Consider the following 17780-nt stretch of genomic DNA (forward strand, 5'->3'; position numbering starts at 1 on the left):
GACCCGGCTCTAAAGATGTGACCTTTGCCCCCTACCTGAGCCTGTGACCTCTGACCCGGCTCTAAAGGTGTGACCTTTGCCCCCTACCTGAGCCTGTGACCTCTGACCCGGCTCTAAAGGTGTGACCTTTGCCCCCTACCTGAGCCTGTGACCTCTGACCCGGCTCTAAAGGTGTGACCTTTGCCCCCTACCTGAGCCTGTGACCTCTGACCCAGCCACGAGGCCGGGACCTTTGCTCCCCATCCCAAAGGCAGAGATTTCCGGCTCCTCCCCCGCAGCTCCCACCCCTGCCCCGGTGGTGGTCGTCCCCCGGAGGCTCGGAGCTCTGCCCCGTGGTTGTCGGGTCCCCGCCCAGTTACAGAATCACAGGACTGGAAGGTTTCAGAGGAGCAGCCGCGTTAGTCTGTATCCGCAGAAAGAACAGGAGGACTTGTGGCACCTTAGAGACTAACCGATTTATTTGAGCAGAAGCTTTCGGGAGCTACAGCTCACTTCGTTGGATTCATCGGGCCGAGGGACGTGCTGGCCGCCACTTCCCGCAGCCCCATTGGCCTGGAGCGGCAAACCGCGGCCAGTGGGAGCCGCGATCACCCGAACCTGCGGACGCGGCAGGTAAACAAACCGGCCCGACCCGCCAGGGGCTTTCCCTGCACAAGCCGCGGAACAAGTTTGGGAACCACCGATCTAGGCCATCCCTGACAGGGGTTTGTCCAACCTGCTCTTAAAAATCCCGTGTGATGGAGATTCCACAACCTCCTGCGCAACTTATTTCCAGTGCTTCACCAGCCTGACAGGAAGTTTTTCCTAATGTCCAACCTAGACCTCCCTTGATGCAATTTAAGCCCATCGCTTCTTGTCCTAGCGTCGGAGGTTAGGAAGAACAAATTTTCTCCCTCCTCCTTGTAACAACCTTTTATGTACTTGAAAACTGTTCTCATGTCCCCTCTCAGTCTTCTCTTGTCTTCTCTTCTCCAGACTAAACAAACCCAATGTTTTCAATCTTCCCTCATAGGTCCAAACTTCATAGGTTTTCCAGACCTTTAATCATTTTTGTTGCTCTTCTCTGGATTTTCTCCAATTTGTCCACATCTTTCCTAAAATGTGGTACCCAGAACTGGACACAATACTCCAGCTGAGGCCTAATCAGCGCAGAGTACAGCAGAAGAATTACTTCTCGTGTCTTGCTTACAACACTCCAGCTAATACATCCCAGAATGATGTTTGCTTTTTTTGTAACAGCGTTACACTGTTGACTCATATTTAGCTTGTGATCCACTATGACCCCTGTGACGGTCAGGTGGCGAATGGACGTCACAACCCATCTCGTGGCGAATTTAAGTTATTCTAGAAGAGGGGCTGGCATGGGGGTATAAAACCACAACTGATTTTCATAAAGGGGGTGATATACGCAGGTGCCTGGTATATAAGGGAGGAAGTCGTCTAGTTCCTGATGCAGAAGCTGCCCTTGCTCATTCAGTTGTGTGACATAGGGTCCAGGTGCAGGTCGGGGGACGTAATGGACTCGCCAAACCCAACCGGGGGATTGTACCAACAATAGGCCTAAGGCAGTGCTCTGCAGAGCCGGAATTGGGGCCTCGTTACCTGAAAAATACACAATATCCCAATCGTCCTCTGGGACGGGGTCCACAGCGGGTGCAGAGATAATTGCTAGTTTGGTTCTGTTAGGGCTCCAACCGAAGGCGATGTACATTTACAGGTAATATGCCACAGCCAAAGCGTAAAAGAGGAATAATAATCCGAATAGGGTGACAGTAACGGTAACACCACCCAAAAATCCCTACCACCAAAGGAAACCTTCTCCACAGAGAAAGCTTGGGTCCCAGTTGTCCCCTGTAGCTTCTGTTTGGGACTCTACGTCAAATGACTCTGAACACTCAATAACCAGAGAGCTTTTAATAGCAGGATTTATTTTCATTTCTCAGTTTCAGTTTCCTAACACGTTGCACTTCCCTGCACAAGGTGGAAACACCGGCTAGTTCCCTACAGGCGTCCCTGTACTCAAGCAAGCAAGTTAATACATTAGCAGTCCGTTGCGTTGAGCCTCTTCCGAGGTGGAACAAGTCAGCACGACCTTTTACCTTCTTCCCAGGTCTGTGATACCGGTGGAAACACACTTTGTGCTGAACCTGGTATCCTTATATACCCTTTTACTTGTTTTGGTCTGTGCCTTTTGCCCATCTCTGATTGGCCCAGGGCGTAGACTGCGTTAAGCGCTTGCATCTATTATAAGCATTTTTTGCTGCTAACGTATTTTTGCTGCTTGCAAACTTTATATTGCTTGTTACGTTTTGTTCTTGTTAATTTGTTCGTCACCGTACATAAAACGCACCGCTCCCGCAGGACTTCCTCTTTGCAAGCTGGCATCTTTGCCTTGCTGTTTGCATCAGCTCGTCCCTTTAACTTGGCGTTTCCGCCTTCTGTCTTTGCTATGTCCTGGGGTCATCTGAGGGCTTCTGGCGGAATCCTTACAACCCCCAGGTCCCTTTCCGCAGGACTCCTTCCGAGGCAGTCATTTCCCATTTTGCCCTTATTGAATTTGATCCTATTTACCTCAGACCATTACTCCAGTTTGTCCAGATCATTTTGAATTTTAATCCTGTCCTCCAAAGCACTTGCAACCCCTCCCAGGTTGGTATCATCTGCAAACTTTATAAGTGGACTCTCTATGCTATTATCTAAATCATTGATGAAGACATTGAATAGAATCAGACCCAGAACCGATCCCTGAGGGACCCCACTCATTATGCCCTTCCAGCTTGATTGTGAACCACTGATTACTTTCTGGGAACGATTTTCCAACCAGTTATGCACCCACCTTATAGTAGCTCCATCTAGGTTGTATTTCCCTAGTTTGTTTATGAGAAGGACATGTGAGACAGTACCAAAAGCCTTACTAAAGTCAAGATATACCACATCTACCGCTTCCCCCCATCCACAAGGCTTGTTACCCTGTCAAAGAAAGCTATCAGGTTGGTTTGACACGATTTGTTCTTGACCAATCCATGCTGACTGTTATTCATCACCTTATTATCTTCCAGGTGTTTGCAAATTGATTGCTTAATTATTTGCTCCATTATCTTTCCGGGTACAGAAGTTAAGCTGACTGGTTTGTAATTCCCTGGATTGTCCTTATGTCCCTTTTTATAGATGGGCACTATATTTGCCCTTTTCCAGTCTTCTGGAATGTCTCCCGTCTTCCATGACTTTTCAAAGATAATTGCTCATGACTCAGATATCTCCTCAGTCAGCTCCTTGAGTAGTCTCGGATGCATTTCATCAGGCCTTGGTGATTCGAAGACATCTAACTTGTCTAAGTAATTTTTGACTTGTTCTTTCCCTATTTTAGACTCTGATCCTACCTCATTTTCACTGGCATTCACTATGTTAGATGTCCAATCCACACCAACCTTCTTGGTGAAAACCGAAACAAAGAAGTCATGAAGCACCTCTGCCATTTCCACATTGTCTGTTATTGTCTTTCCCCCATCATTGAGTAATGGGCCTGCTCTGTCCTTGGTCTTCCTCTTGCTTCTAATGTATTTGTAGAATGTTTTCTTGTTTCCTTTTATGTCCCTAGCTAGGTTGATCTCATTTTGTGCCTTGGCTTTTCTAATTTTGTCGCTACGTACTTGTGTTATTTGTTTATATTCATCCTTTGTCATTTGACTGAGTTTCCACTTTTTGCAGGACTCTTTTTTGAGTTTCAGATCATTGAAGATCTCCTGGGTAAGCCAGGGTGGTCTCCTGCCATACTTCCTGTCTTTCCTATGCAGTGGGATAGTTTGCTCTTGCGCCCTTAATAATGTCTCTTTGAAAAACTGCCAACTGTCTTGAATTGTTTTGCCCCTTAGACTTGCTTCCCATGGGATTTTACCTCTGCCCTCTGCCCTCATGGTTGTCCCTCCCCGCCCCCGGCCTGTACCTCTGCCCTCCGTAGTTGTCACTCCCCCACCTGAGGCCATTACCTCTCCCCTCATAATTGTCGGCTTTATTTTATTTTGCTTGGTAATTCACTTTGTTATGTCTGTTATTACTTAGAACCACTTAAATCCTACTTTTTGTATTTAATAAAATCACTTTTTACTTATTAATTAACCCAGAGTAAATATTAATACCTGTGGGGGAGGGGGCAAACAGCTGTGTATATCTCTCTATCAGTGTTATAGAGGGTGAACAATTTATGAGTTTACCCTGTATAAGCTTTATACAGGGTAAAATGGATTTATTTGGGGATTGGACCCCATTGGGAGCTGGGTATCCGAGTGCTGGAGATAGGAGCACTTCTTGAGCTGTTTTCAGTTAAGCCTGCAGCTTGTGGGAGACGTGGCTGAGACTTGGATCTGTGTTTGCAGCAGGCGAGCGTGTTTGGCTCAAACAAGGCAAGGTACTGAAGTCCCAAGCTGACAGGGAAAACGGGCTCAGAAGTAGTCTAGGCACATCAGGTGGCTGTCACAAGGGGGTTTCTGTGACCCAACCCGTCATAATCACAATGGTGCCTTCTGGCCTTAAAATCTGCGGAGCCCTAGGCCGCATCTACGCTAGAGACCTCTGCTGGCATAGCTGTGTCAGTCAGCGGTGGGAAGAGGTGGGACCTCTGACTGACAGTTATGTCCACAGAAGTACCTAGTGTAGACACAGTTATACCAGCAAAACTGCACTTTGGAATAAACTGTACCACTTTGCCAGCATAGCTGTGTCTGCCCTAGGAGCGCTTTGCCATATAGTATATTGGCATTCCTAAACTGATCAAGCATTGCTAATGTGACATAGCCCTGGTCCTGTCCCTTAACCCCAACATCATTCTCTCTCCTTTTATTTTCAGTGGTATGAAAGTGGCTATCCCCTTCTCAGTCCTTTCCAGGCCCCTGGCAAAAAGACACCTGCCAGTGCAGAATTAAAACCTGATTTCTACTCAGACAGGTAAGCAAGCTGTTGATTGGTATTTTAGGAAGATGAGACATTTAAAAACACAGAGACTCTAGCAATCAATCTCCCCATTTTTATTATCTCTGTTTAAATGGTATTTTCCCCCCAAGGGGATGGAGAATTAAAAAATATATAGATTTCAGTACATTAATCACTAATAACCACACATGTGTAGAGCAGTTTCCATATTCACAACTCTGGAGACACTTTGATCCTGCATATTGATATGGCTCCCAGGATTTCCTGTTATGTGAATATGGAGCTGGAAAACTGGACGAATGAATGGTCCTGCTCCTACAGAAGTCAGTGGCAAAGTCCCAATGACGGCCATGGGGCATGATCGTGAGTGCTTGGTACTATTTCATCTTTGCTGCAATGCAGTGCAGTGTGTGTCCGCCCATCTGCCCTCCCGGCCCCGATGCAACAAAATTCCAGTTGTTTGGGAAATGGAACCGATTGCTTCAGTCCTTCTGTGTGTCTTCAAATGTTGTCATACCAGTTTAACGTACAGCATTAAGGAGACTATCATAGCTGCTAGCTGCAGTGGGAGAGAAAAAAATATAGAAGGAATGAATGAAAGTCTTAAGGATTATGTCAAAAATTTTCCAACCTTGGTGCCTAAAGACTGGCATCTAAACTCATGATTATTGTTACATACATTTTTGGTACTTCTAGGTACCAAAGACATAGGGATGAGTAGGAAAGAGGTCCTGGAGGCCAAATTTAGGCTGTTAGGTAAGAGATGAAAGTCCAGGACCTCCATGGTAGCATTCTCTGAAATGCTCCCAGTTCCACGTGCAGGGCCAGTTAGATAGGCAGAACGGTAAGGTCTCAATGAGTGAATGAGACAATGGTGTTCAGAGTAGAGATTTAGGTTTATTAGGAACTGGGAAACCTTTTGTGAAAGGGGGATTCTATACAGACCGATAGGCTCCACCTAAACCAACATGGAACCAAGTTGCTGGCATGTAAAATTAAAAGGGTCATAGAGGAGTTTTTAAACTAAGGGCTGGGGGAAAGCTGACAGGTGCAGAGGAGGATCCGGTTTGGATGGAGACATCCCTTAGGGGAGGATTTATTAAAGGGGGTACTATATAGCCTAGTAAAGAGGAGAGGATAGAACTTGATAAAGTACAGGTAGGAACTGAAGAGAAACAGTCAAATGACAGGTTTCAGAGTAGCAGCCGTGTTAGTCTGTATCAGCAAAAAGAACAGGAGTACTTGTGGCACCTTAGAGACTAACAAATTTATTTGGGCATAAGGTTTCGTGGGCTAAAACCCACTTCATCGGATGCATGGAGTGGAAAATACAGTAGGAAGATATATACAGAGAGAACATGAAAAAATGGTTGTTGCCATACCAACTATAATGAGACTAATCAATTAAGGTGGGCTATTATCAGCAGGAGAAAAAAAACTTTTGTAGGGATAATCAGGATGGCCCATTTCCAACAGTTGACAAGAAGCTGTGAGTAACAGTAGGGGAAAAATTAGCAAGGGGAAATAGTTTTTACTATGTGTAATGACCCGTCCACTCCCAGTCTTTATTCAAGCCTAATTTAATGGTGTCCAGTTTGCAAATTAATTCCAATTCAGCAGTCTCTCGTCGGAGTCTGTTTTTGAAGTATTTTTGTTGGAGTATTGCGACTTTTAGGTCTGTAACTGAGTGACCAGGGCGGTTGAGGTGTTCTCCGACTGGTTTTTGAATGAAAAAGAGTCCCATTCAGTTACCCACATGAAGGCAGGCAACTAAATATTGACATATTTTATAAATGCTTGTACACAAATGCAAGAAGTCTAACTACTAAGATGGGTGAACTTGAGTGCCTGGTAGTAAATGATATTGATATAACAGGCATCACAGACACTTGGTGGAACGATGATATTCAATGAGACCCGGGAATGCCAGGGTACAAAATAGATTGGAATGTCAGAGTAGGTGGGGCAGGTGGCCGAGTGGCACTGTATGTGAAAGAAAGCATCGAGCCAAATATAGTAAAAATCTTAAATGAATCAAACACAATTGTGCTTGTGTAATAAGAGCATAGCAGTAGGAATATACCACCGGCCACCTGATAGTCACTGTGAAATGCTCAGGGAGATTAGAGAGGCTACAAAAACAGAAAATGCAATAATAATAATGGGGGATTTCAGTTATCCCCCTGTTGACTGGGAACATGTCACCTCTGGATGGGATGTGGAGATAACATTTTTAGACATCATTAATGACTACTTCTTTGAGCAGCTTGTCCTGGAACCCACAAGGGGAGAGGCAATTCCTGATTCAGTCCCAAGTGGTGCACAGGATCTGGTCCAAGAGGTGAATATAGATAAACCATTTGGTAATAGCAGCCATAATGTAATTAAATTTAACATCCCTATTAGGGGTGCAGCCGTGTTAGTCTGTAAAAGGAAAAGGAGTAATTTGTTAGTCTCTAAGGTGCCACAAGTACTCCTTTTCTTATTAGGGGAAAATACCAAAGAAACCCACCACAGGAACAAGAAACTTCAGAAAGGAGACTATGCAAAAATGAAGAAGCTAGTTAATTTGGAAATTAAATGGAACAATCACAAGAGTGAAGTGCCTGCAAGTTGCATGGAAACTTTTTAAAAACACCATAATAGAGGCTCAAACTAAATGTATACCCCAAATAAAAAAAAAGTAAGAGAAGCACTCAAGGAAGACAAGGCTGTTGCAGAGAAGCTAAGTGAATTCTTTGCATCAGTCTTCACTGCAGAGGATGTGAGGAAGATTCCCACACCTCAGCCATTCTTTTTAGGTGGCAGATCTGAGGAACTATCCCCGATTGAGGTGTCAGTAGAGGTTTTGTAACAAATTGATAAATCAAACAATAAGAAATCACGAGGACCAGGTGGTATCACTCAAGAGTTCTGAAGGAACTCAAATGTGAAATCGCAGAACGACTAACTGTGGCATGTAATCCATCGCTTAAATTAGCTTCTGTACCAGATGACTGGAGAATAGCTAATGTGACGCTGATGTTTAAATAAGGGTCCAGAGGTGATCCTGACAATTCCAGGCTGGTGAGCCTAACTTCAGTACCAGGCAAATTGTTTGAAACTACAGTAAAGAACACAATTGTCAGAAACATAGATGAACACAATTTGCTGGGGAAGAGTAAACACAGCTGTTGTAAAGGGAAATCATGCCTCACCAATCTACTAGAATTCTTTGAGAGGTTCAACAAACATGGACAAGGGTGATCCAGTGGATATAGTGTACTTGGACTTTCAGAAAGCCTTTGACAAGGTCCCTCACCAAACGCTCTTAAGCGAAGTAGGCAGTCATGAGATAAGAGGGAAGGTTCTCTCATGGATCAATAACTAGTTAACAGACAGGAAACAAAGGGTAGGAATAAATGATCAGTTTTCACAGTGGAGAGAGGTAACTAGCGAGGTTGACCAAGGGTCTGTACTAGGACCAGTGCTGTTCATCATATCCATAGCTGATCTGGAAAAAGGGGTAAACAGTGACAAGGCAAATTTTGTAGACAATACAAATTTACTGAAGATAGTTAAGTCCAAAGCTGACTGCGAAGAGTTAAAAAGGGATCTCACAAAACTGGGTGACTGGGCAACAAAATGGCAGATGAAATTCAATGTTGATAAATGCAAAGTAATGCACACTGGAAAACATAATCCCAACTATACATGTAAATGATGGGGTCTAAATTAGCTGTTACCACTCAAGAGAGAGATCTTGGTGTCATTGTGGAGAGTTCTCTGAAAACATCCACTCAATGTGCAGCGGCCGTCAAAAAAGCGAACAGAATGTTGGGAATCATTCGGAAAGGGATAGATCATATGACAGAAAATATCCTATTGCCTCTATAGAAATCCATGGTACGCCCACGTCTTGAATACTGCGTGCAGTTCTGGTCACCCCATCTCAAATATGTTATATAGAATTGGACAAAGTGTAGGGCAATAAAAATGATCAGGGATATGGAACAGCTTCCATATGAGGAGAGATTTTAAAGACTAGGACAGTTCAGCGTAGAAAGGAGACGACTAAGGGGGATACGATAGAGGACTACAAAATAATGACTGGTGTGGAGAAAGCAAATAAGGAAGTGTTATTTACCTCGTCACATAACACATGAACTAGGGGTCACCCAATGAAATTAAAAGGCAGCACGTTTAAAACAAACAAAAGGAAGTAATTCTTCACACAACCTGTGGAACTCACTGCCAGGGGATACTGTGAAGGCCAAAAGTATAACTGGGTTGAGAAAAGAATGAGATAAGTTCCTGGAGGATAGGCCCATCAGTGGCTATTAGCCAAGATAGTCAGGGATGCAACCCAGTGCTCTGGGTGTCCTAAACCTCTGACTGCCAGATGCTGGGACTGGACAACGGGGATTGGATTGTTTGATGATTGCCCTGTTCTGTTCATTCCCTCTGAAGAATCTGGCACCAGCTACTGTCGGAAGACAGGATACTGGGCTAGATTAACCATTGGTCTGACCCAGTCTGGCCGTTCTTATGTTCTTATGTTTATGTGTAACCCCCTAGCATCTAACTGAGATCAGGGCCCCACTGTGTTAGGCACTGCACATACCCATGGTCAATCTGTGCACAGCTGGCTAATTGTGCATCACTGGAGTACTTAAAAGTGAACACGTCCCTTTAAGGCCAGGCTAACTTGGGTTCAACTCACTTCCAGCAGGGCAGCTCTGGTGGCAGCTCCGCCAAGCAATAGGCTCTTCTCTTTGACCAGGGAAACCAGCTTGTGGAAGCAGCCCTGAAGGGTAAAAATGACAGTGAGGTGTAGGCTGCTTTAAGAGTAATCGGAAACGAAAAGCAATGATTGCCCATCCCCCGGTGGAATCCCATTGGCTTCAACACACTTGCTGTGCAAACTATTGTATCTTCCCGTCACAAGGGGTGGGTGGAATTAGCCCCTGTGTGGCTGACTGGCCACCGGCCTATGCCTGTGCCTAAATCCATAGATCTCAAAGCACTTTCCAAAAGACGTCTGTATCGTTATTCCCCCACTCTTTACAGAGAGGGAAACTGAGGCACGGGGGAGTGGCTTGCCTAAAGTCATGCTGCAGGAAGAGCCAACCCAGTGCCCTGCCCACTAGGCCCACGGCCTTCAGTTAAGGTGTGCACAAGGGGCTTTCTGGTTTTGAATTTAGAGCACATAGGCACTGATCCTGCCATGAGATCCCTGTGAGTGCAGGGAGACATTCATGCAGCATTCTCTGCAAGATCAGGGTGCTGGTCACTCCCCCCATGTGCTTTCTTGCTCCCTCCGACTCCAACAGACACAGGCTAGGTTTTTAACAGCACTATTCCCACGGTTTCCTTTTCAACCCCCAAACTGGGCCGCGACCTCCTGGTTGATGACCACGCTGCTGACGTTGTGTCCGTTGCATGCTGAGCTCATTGGATCTTTGCAGCAGCTTTTGGGATAAGTCAGGTTGGTCCGTATTTGAAAGGCAGAGCCAGAAAAGTCTGTGTAGTTATGAACCCCACAGCAGTTCAGCTAGGGACGACACACAACAGGGTTTGTTAAAGGCCAGGGTCTTGAACAGTTAGTTTTTCCTTTCTACCTCCCCTTCCCTGCGGTATCCTGGCAGAATTTCCTCAATGCCCCTTTGTTCAAATGGTGATTTTTACCAGAGGAGAAGTACGTTTAACTCTTCAGTTGGACTATATGACCTCCTGAGGTCTCTTCCAACCCTTATCTTCTATGATTCTATGATTCAATTGCTATCAAATGCCTGAGTTGTAAACGCTGGGTGAAATTCTAAGGCCTGTGGTTGACAGGTCAGACTAGATAAGCAATATCGTTCCATCTTGTATTCTGAGGTGGGGTTTTTCCACCTTCTTCTGAAGTGCCAGAAATCAACCACAGCGGGAGATGGGACACCAGACGGGATGGACCAGTGCTCTGAGCTGGTACAGAGGCACCTCCATCTGGCTGGTGCATCTCACTCACATGCTCGAGGTTGCCAGATTTGGGGTTGGAAAGAAACCCCAGCTCAGATTGACAGGGTTTTTCCACCTTCCTCCGCAGTGTGGGGTGCAGGTCGCTACTGGGGTCCTGGGGTTTGTCTCACCCAATCAGTTCCCTGCCATGGCAGGGGCTGTAGGCACTGGTCACTCCTTGGTGGGCCCTATTCTCTGCCTGTGGCTCACAAGAGGGTTGTCTCTGAGGATTAGAATGCTTTGATCTAACTAGTCACTGCTTGGAGTTTAGTGGCCTGTGCTGAACGGGAGCTCAGACTGACTATCCCGTCTGGCCTGAGACTGTGTGAAACTTCTGGCCCAAAAAATCTACACAGCAGATCCTCAGCACATGTGTATCGGCTTGACTGCTTTGTGGCCAGAGCAGCGCTGATTCACATAGAGGATCCAGCCCGGAGACTTGCTCAACGCTTGCATTGAAGGGCATGTGGTTAAGATACTGCCCTGGGACCCAATTCCCAGCTGTGTTACAGAACCACTTGGGCGAATCTGTGTGTCTCTTTTCCTCGTTGTAGGGTGGGCATACAACCAGCCTCCCTTTCGCCTGGCCTGCCTCTTTAGATTGTAAATTCTGCTCTCTGTCTGAGGCGTGTACGTGGACCCATCACCGTACCAGCTGGGCGTCTCCTCCCAACCTCTCGGCTACGATCCCCATGGTACCGATGGGGAACTGTTGCCCAGAGAGTCCAGGTGACTGGCCCCAGGTCACACAGGGAGTGCGTGGGAGAGAAGGGAATTGAACCAGGATTTTCTGTCCTAACCACTAGACGGTCCTTCCTCTCACACCACCTTGTCACAGCAGGGACTGTCACTGTGTATGTGCAGCACCAGGCACACTGGGTGGGGACTCTCGGAGCTACCATAATACATCTAATAAGACTGTGGGGAAAATGTGTTGAGTCCATTGAAACAGGAGGTTTGGGGGGCAGAGGGTCCCCTACCTTCAGCATGAATGCATTCCATCCATAGGACACGATATCATCGTGTTTGTAGCCGCTGTATTTCTTCTTCAAGGCAGTCAGTGATTTGTCTAGGACGACACTGCGAGCCTTAAACGGGGGAAATGAAACGGGGCTAGACCAGGAAATATTTTCTCCTCAGATCCTGTCTGGTGCCAGAGTGTGGCCAAACGCTTTCAGGGAGGGTAAATCCGCATAGCTTCACCGAGCTCAGCAGAATTGAGCTGATGTCCACCCGCTAAAGATCTAGCCCAGAGACAGCAAAGTGTTACGCTGGGCTGGTAAAAGCTGACCGCAACGCAGCCGCGGGCCAGCCTCAGACTAGCGAGCTCACTTTGGCCCTAGGGTGGGCCCCAATCCTGCAAAGATTTACTCACGCATTTAACATGACATCTATTGCTCCTGCAGTGGGTGGGTGTAAAGTGAAGCCTGCGTGGAAGTAAGGTGCAGGTACTTAACAGGTAGGGTAACTAGCCAGTGGATCAGATTCCCAAGGCATAGGGCAGGACACCTTTCTAGAAGAGTCGCTCACGCAACTAAAAGTTACTGGTCTGGATACAGGAATAACTAGGTGAAATTTTCTGGATGGTGTTATGCTGGAGGTCGCACTAGATCAGGGGGGAGGGATAGCTCAGTGGTTTGAGCATTGGCCTGCTAAACCCAGGGTTGTGAATTCAGTCCTTGAGGGGGCCATTTGGGATCTGGGGCAAAAATTGGGGATTGGTCCTGCTTTGAGCAGGGGGTTGGACTAGATGACCTCCTGAGGTCTCTTCCAACCCTGATATTCTATGATAACCATCCATTTTAGCTTAAACTCTGTGAATCTGTGCAGGATCTGGGCCTTAGTGTTGTAAATGTATATCCAAACCAAAGGATAATCACTCATATTTAAATTTGCCTTTACAAACAACAAGAATAATGCGGTAGGAATAATTCTAAAGCAAAGAGGAACCTTTTACTCAGTTAAGCATGGGGAGTGGGTAGACCTCAGTTAAAGCCGTGAGTTGGTTTTGAGGGACAGAGCTGGTTCAAATGCAAGGGGCGGGGAGAGATTTCCTTTTTCTTTTCTTTTTGTGCAATTAAATTTTTGACAAAAGAGTTAGTCTGAATTCCTCCTGCTCTCAGAGTCCAGATGATCAAAACCTGGAGGGGAAATTTTGTCACCATTTTTTTATTTGGTCAACAAAAGTTCCAGATTTGGAAACTCTGTGCTCGTTCTTTGGAGCAGTGCTATTGGAAAGGGGCAGCACTAGATGTTTAGGGACCCGTGCGGCTCCTAGATTTTCCAAGGTACTCACAAAAATTGGCCACTTAACTTCCCTTTGGAAATGTCTCCCTGTTTGGAAAAAGGACCCGATCCCAAGCGACTCTTCTTTGTAGGATCGGGGCCTGCAGCTTTGTCAAGGAAAATGAGAATTTCCCACACCAGAAGGGAATTCTTGATACTCACAAACTGAGTGAAAGCGAAAACGACGACGGCTGCTGTGATTTCGGCGATGAAGATGACCAGCATTATTAAGAAGTACTGTGAGAGAGGGGTGTGGAAGGAAATTGGAAGGTTGCTGTGAGTGTACACAGCAGAGGCCTTGTTCACGCTCAGATTCGTTCGGGATGAAGGTGCAGGGATTGCGAAGTGAAACACAAGAGGCAAATTTACACTGCAGTAAAAGGATTTAGCCCAGAGGGGCTGGGGCTGCCCAAATAAAGGTGAACAGGGGTCAGGAGGTCATGCCCGTCCATAAGAGTCTTGACCGTTGCTGACTGAGAGGCTGTCTCCTAAACAAAGCTTTCCCGTGGGTAGAAAGCAGGGCACACATGGTCAAAGTCCCCCCAGAACAGAGCGCGCTGGGGACCACATAAGCTGCCAAAGGACTTAAGTGGTGTGTGGATCTTGTCCCGCTCCCTCTGAACAGAAGTGAGTTTCACACGCTAAGGATGGAAAAGAATAGCTTGTGACTGCAAGGGAGACCACTGTTTAGTTAGAGTCTAAACCATAGTTAGGGCCAAATTTAGGAGCCCAGATCCCCAGCTGGGGTAAATCACGTGGCTGTGGCAATGGGTGCATCGTAACGGCACACTTGACCCCCCCCCAGCTCAAGCAGGAAAGGTCTGCAGCCCCGTCCTCGCGGTCCGGGACTCCGCCCCAGCTGAGAGCAGCTGTGTGTACTCACCATCAGCAAGAGGCATCTGCTCTCTTTCACTGCGCCCCAGCACCCTATGAACCCCAGCATGGCCACCATGATGCCCACCACGATGCAGAAGTACCCGATGTGGACAAAGTTCACCGAGGTGGAGCCCAGGACCCTGACGAAGGAGGTGCTTCCCAGTTTAATCCACAGGCCCAGCGCAACCATGGTGCAGCCGACAACCTAGGGTGACAATAAACGTATATGCGTGTGTGTGTGTGTGCGCGTGCTAGTGCGTGCATTGGCCCTTCAGCTCGAGCGCTCCGGCCATTCCCCCAATTCACCTGGGGCGAGGAGCAGAGATGCCAGGGCCAGGCCGGGGGGGCGTGAACATCACTGAGAGCCAGCCCCTTTGTGCCATTCCATGGCCAGTCCCTCCTCCCTGCTCAGGTCTGCCCACCAAGAACTGAACAGAGGCTGCTGAACACAACCCACAGTTCTGACCAGCCGTGGAGTGACGTGAATGTTACCTGAATGCCGAGGGCCAGATCCCCAGTTGATGTAAATCATTGCAGCTCCATCAGTGTCAACAGAGATCTACACCGGCTGAGGATCGAGCCCCTGAACTCTGGGGAAGGTAGCTGGGCACAGGACTGGCTGGTTTTATCCTTTGCTCTGCCCCAGACCTGCTGCGTGACCGTGAACGAGTTTCTTCCCCGCTCTGTGCCTCAGTTTCCCCTCTCACCTAGTGCCTGGTTAGGCTGTAAGCTCTTCAGGGCAGGACTGCCTCTCACTCTGGGTCTGTGCAGCCCCTGGCACCATGGGACCCTGGTGCCACCGTAACACACCTAAATAAACGTGTGTTTGAAAACACAGACTTACAAAGATAATGGTGTTGAAGCAAATCATTACAGTCTTCAGAGTGGCATAGCAACTGCGTGAGGGAGCCATGGTGAACACGGGCCAGTGCGGCTGCTCGCAGAATGGCTTCTAGGTTGGAGAGATGCAGAGAGATTTTCAGCTGGACTTGCTGCCTTTCACAAGGATCCATTCGCACCTTGGTTTTATGTTAAACCCACTAGAAATGCAGCACATTGTTGGAGGCTTTTACTTATGATGGGGCAAATACTTTTATTTAAAAGCTAATGCTAAGCAGGGAGGTTAGTCTAGTGGGTACTGCTGGCCTAGGGACCAGGAGATTGGATTTTGTTTCCTGGCTCTGATCCAGACCCCTCATGTGACTGCATTATTCTGTGCCTCAGTTTCCCCATCTCAGAGGGGGGTAATAATCCTTTGTCGAGTTAGACTGGAAGCTCCGCGGGACAGGGACTGTCTGTTGCTGTGCATCTATGCAGCACCTGGCACAACAGGACCCCGATCTCGGTTGAGAGGGTCTGTGCAGCGCCTGACACAGTGAGGCCCCAGTCAGCGCGTCCTATAAATAATGATCAGTGGTTGCGCTGAGAGGTTGTCACTGAGTTTGGGGGAATGGGGTCTCTGTGACATGTGAAATTCCAGCCCCCCCAGGGGAGATTTCAGTACTCGATGATTGTCATGGCCTTACAGACTACAGACCCGATGACTCCTGGGCTGTGGGAAGGAAAGTGTTTATCCCCCATCGCAGCCACTGTTAGCTTTAGCCCGGACTCCGCTGCAGGGGAAACTCGCCCTGCGTAGAGGGCTAGCAGGGGGCTGCTACTGGCACTTCCGTCTCCCTTCCCTGCGTCAAGGGCTCTTCACCTCCCACCCACGATCCAGGCCAGGGCATCTAGGGGCCAGCAGCCCTAGCGGGTGGCGTGGCTTGCCGCCCAGGCCTTAGGATCGAAACTCATAAGCCCGGAGCTAAGGGAGTGGCCGGCCCGTTTGCTCAGACCCACCCACGGGGCCTTGTGCTGGCTCCCCGGAGCCTCCTGCCCTGGCCGGCCTGGCTCCCGGCCCTGCAACGTGCCCCGGGTCTCACGTGTCCTTGGTCCGGGCCCCTGCGCTCCGGCTCGCCCAGCGCCTGCGGGGATTCCAACCGTCGCCCGATGGCTGTTGGAAGGGGCGGGGGAATGGGGAGCAGGCTCCATTGTGAGGCAGCATCTGCCTCCTTCGTCCCTAGGGGCCAGAGAGTGGGATGGCTATAGGGCCATAGACTGGGACCACTGTAGGGTGTCTATACAGTCCTCAGTTTCCCATGTCTGCAGGGTCTGTGGCTTGGGACTAAATCAGATCTTCCCCACAGAACACTAGGGGACCCCATTCTGTCCGTGACCAGAGAGCTGTTCTTTTGGTCCCATATTTGGGACCCCACCCCTCTGCCACATCCAGCTACCCCCTGCCGGGAGCAGGGCCATGCCAGCAGAGGGCATGGGGGCTGGGGGGGGGGCCAGGCTGAGCGGCATATGCTGGAACATGCAGCCCATGACTATTCAGCTCCATTCAGCGGGAGATAGGGGATTCCCTCCCCCCGGCCCTGCAATGCTGCCCACAGGCCCCCCGGGGGCATTTTGGCCAGGGGGAGCAATGCCCAGTCCCACCTCTCCCTCTCTGTAAAGCACGGGCTGCGATCCTGCAGCAAGTGTTCCCACGGGGCTATTCTGTACAGGGCTGTACAGGTCGTGCTTTGTACATTACAGAGAGTTAGCCAAGGAGGGGGCTGGGCTAGCTCTTGTTGACTAGAACTCCCAAAATGAAGAAGGAGGGGCTTGTAGTTAAGGGGTGGGACTGGGACTCATGTGACATGGGTTCTGTTCCTGGCTCTGCCACAGATTCCCTGTGTGACTTTGGACAAGTCACGTCCCCTTCCTGTGCCTCAGTTTCCCCATCTGTAAAATGGAGATCGTTCTCCTTTCTTTGTCTCTTTAGAATCTTTGGGGGACAGGGACTGTTTGTACAGGGGACCTCTGGGTGCTACCATAACACAAACAATAAATAGGCACCCACAAAAAAACATCTTCCTTTTAGAAATTAACAAGACAATTAAATTCTAGAAGGATAAGAGTCACCCCTTGGGAGTTTAGGATCGTGTGCTGTCCATAATCCCAGGGATGAATTTCATTCCAAAATGAGTAAAGGGAAATCTTTTTTTCCCTCCACAACACAGCTTTGCTCTTCCCTGAACCCCGTCACTTTCAAACAGCCACTTGCAATAGCCAAGGTAACAACATCTGCATAGAAAGATCATGGGTATTTAATTTATACAAATTACAAGACATTGGCAGAAAAAACATTGCCGGGGGCAGAAAACCAATGACACACTGTTGACTTGATCTTTTTCGAACACACACAAGGAGGGGGGGAAAAAGGGACATGAAATATTTCATTAGAATTCAAGTTCATGATGTGCTATATCACTAAAAGTGCATCGTTTAAGTGTTTCTCAGATTGCTGGGCATGTTTAAAGCTGTGGTGAGCACAGAGGGATGACTGGAATTTGTAATTATTCCCCCAAGTCTCTGCTTTCATTAAAAGAGGGGATGGAGGAGCCAGTCTCGAGCTGTTACGGCTGCAAAGAGAACCCTCAACATGTGAAGTAACCGATGCAGTGACATCTGCCTGAGTTTGCAGAGAGCCTGAATCAGTCACTCTGAAAGGAGGGACCTGCCCTTTTCATTGCAGCTCAGACGCAATGAGAGTACGTTAAAATGTCAGCATGGCTCACTGTGTCACAGCTCAAAGCATGTGACAAATGAAAGGAAGTACTGTACGAGCTACGTAAATGATCCTCAGTCAGTGCATGTTTTGGGTAGGGTCTACAATAACATGTGGT

The 17780-nt window shown here is 48.0% G+C and overlaps 1 protein-coding gene across 1 annotated transcript; it reads right to left on the reverse strand.

Annotated features, from left to right (window-relative positions):
* Positions 1-5437: 5437 nt before the first annotated feature.
* Positions 5438-14257, reverse strand: TSPAN16 (tetraspanin 16). Its single transcript, XM_074935635.1, has 6 exons — positions 14075-14257; positions 13354-13428; positions 11886-11993; positions 10307-10459; positions 9629-9712; positions 5438-5485 (listed from the first exon to the last, which is right to left on the reverse strand). Exons 1-6 carry the CDS (start codon positions 14255-14257, stop codon positions 5438-5440), a joined length of 651 nt encoding a protein of 216 aa, XP_074791736.1.
* Positions 14258-17780: the final 3523 nt, after the last annotated feature.

The sequence above is a fragment of the Natator depressus genome, chromosome 20, assembly GCF_965152275.1.
Source record: "Natator depressus isolate rNatDep1 chromosome 20, rNatDep2.hap1, whole genome shotgun sequence".
In the NCBI taxonomy this organism is placed as follows: domain Eukaryota; kingdom Metazoa; phylum Chordata; order Testudines; family Cheloniidae; genus Natator; species Natator depressus.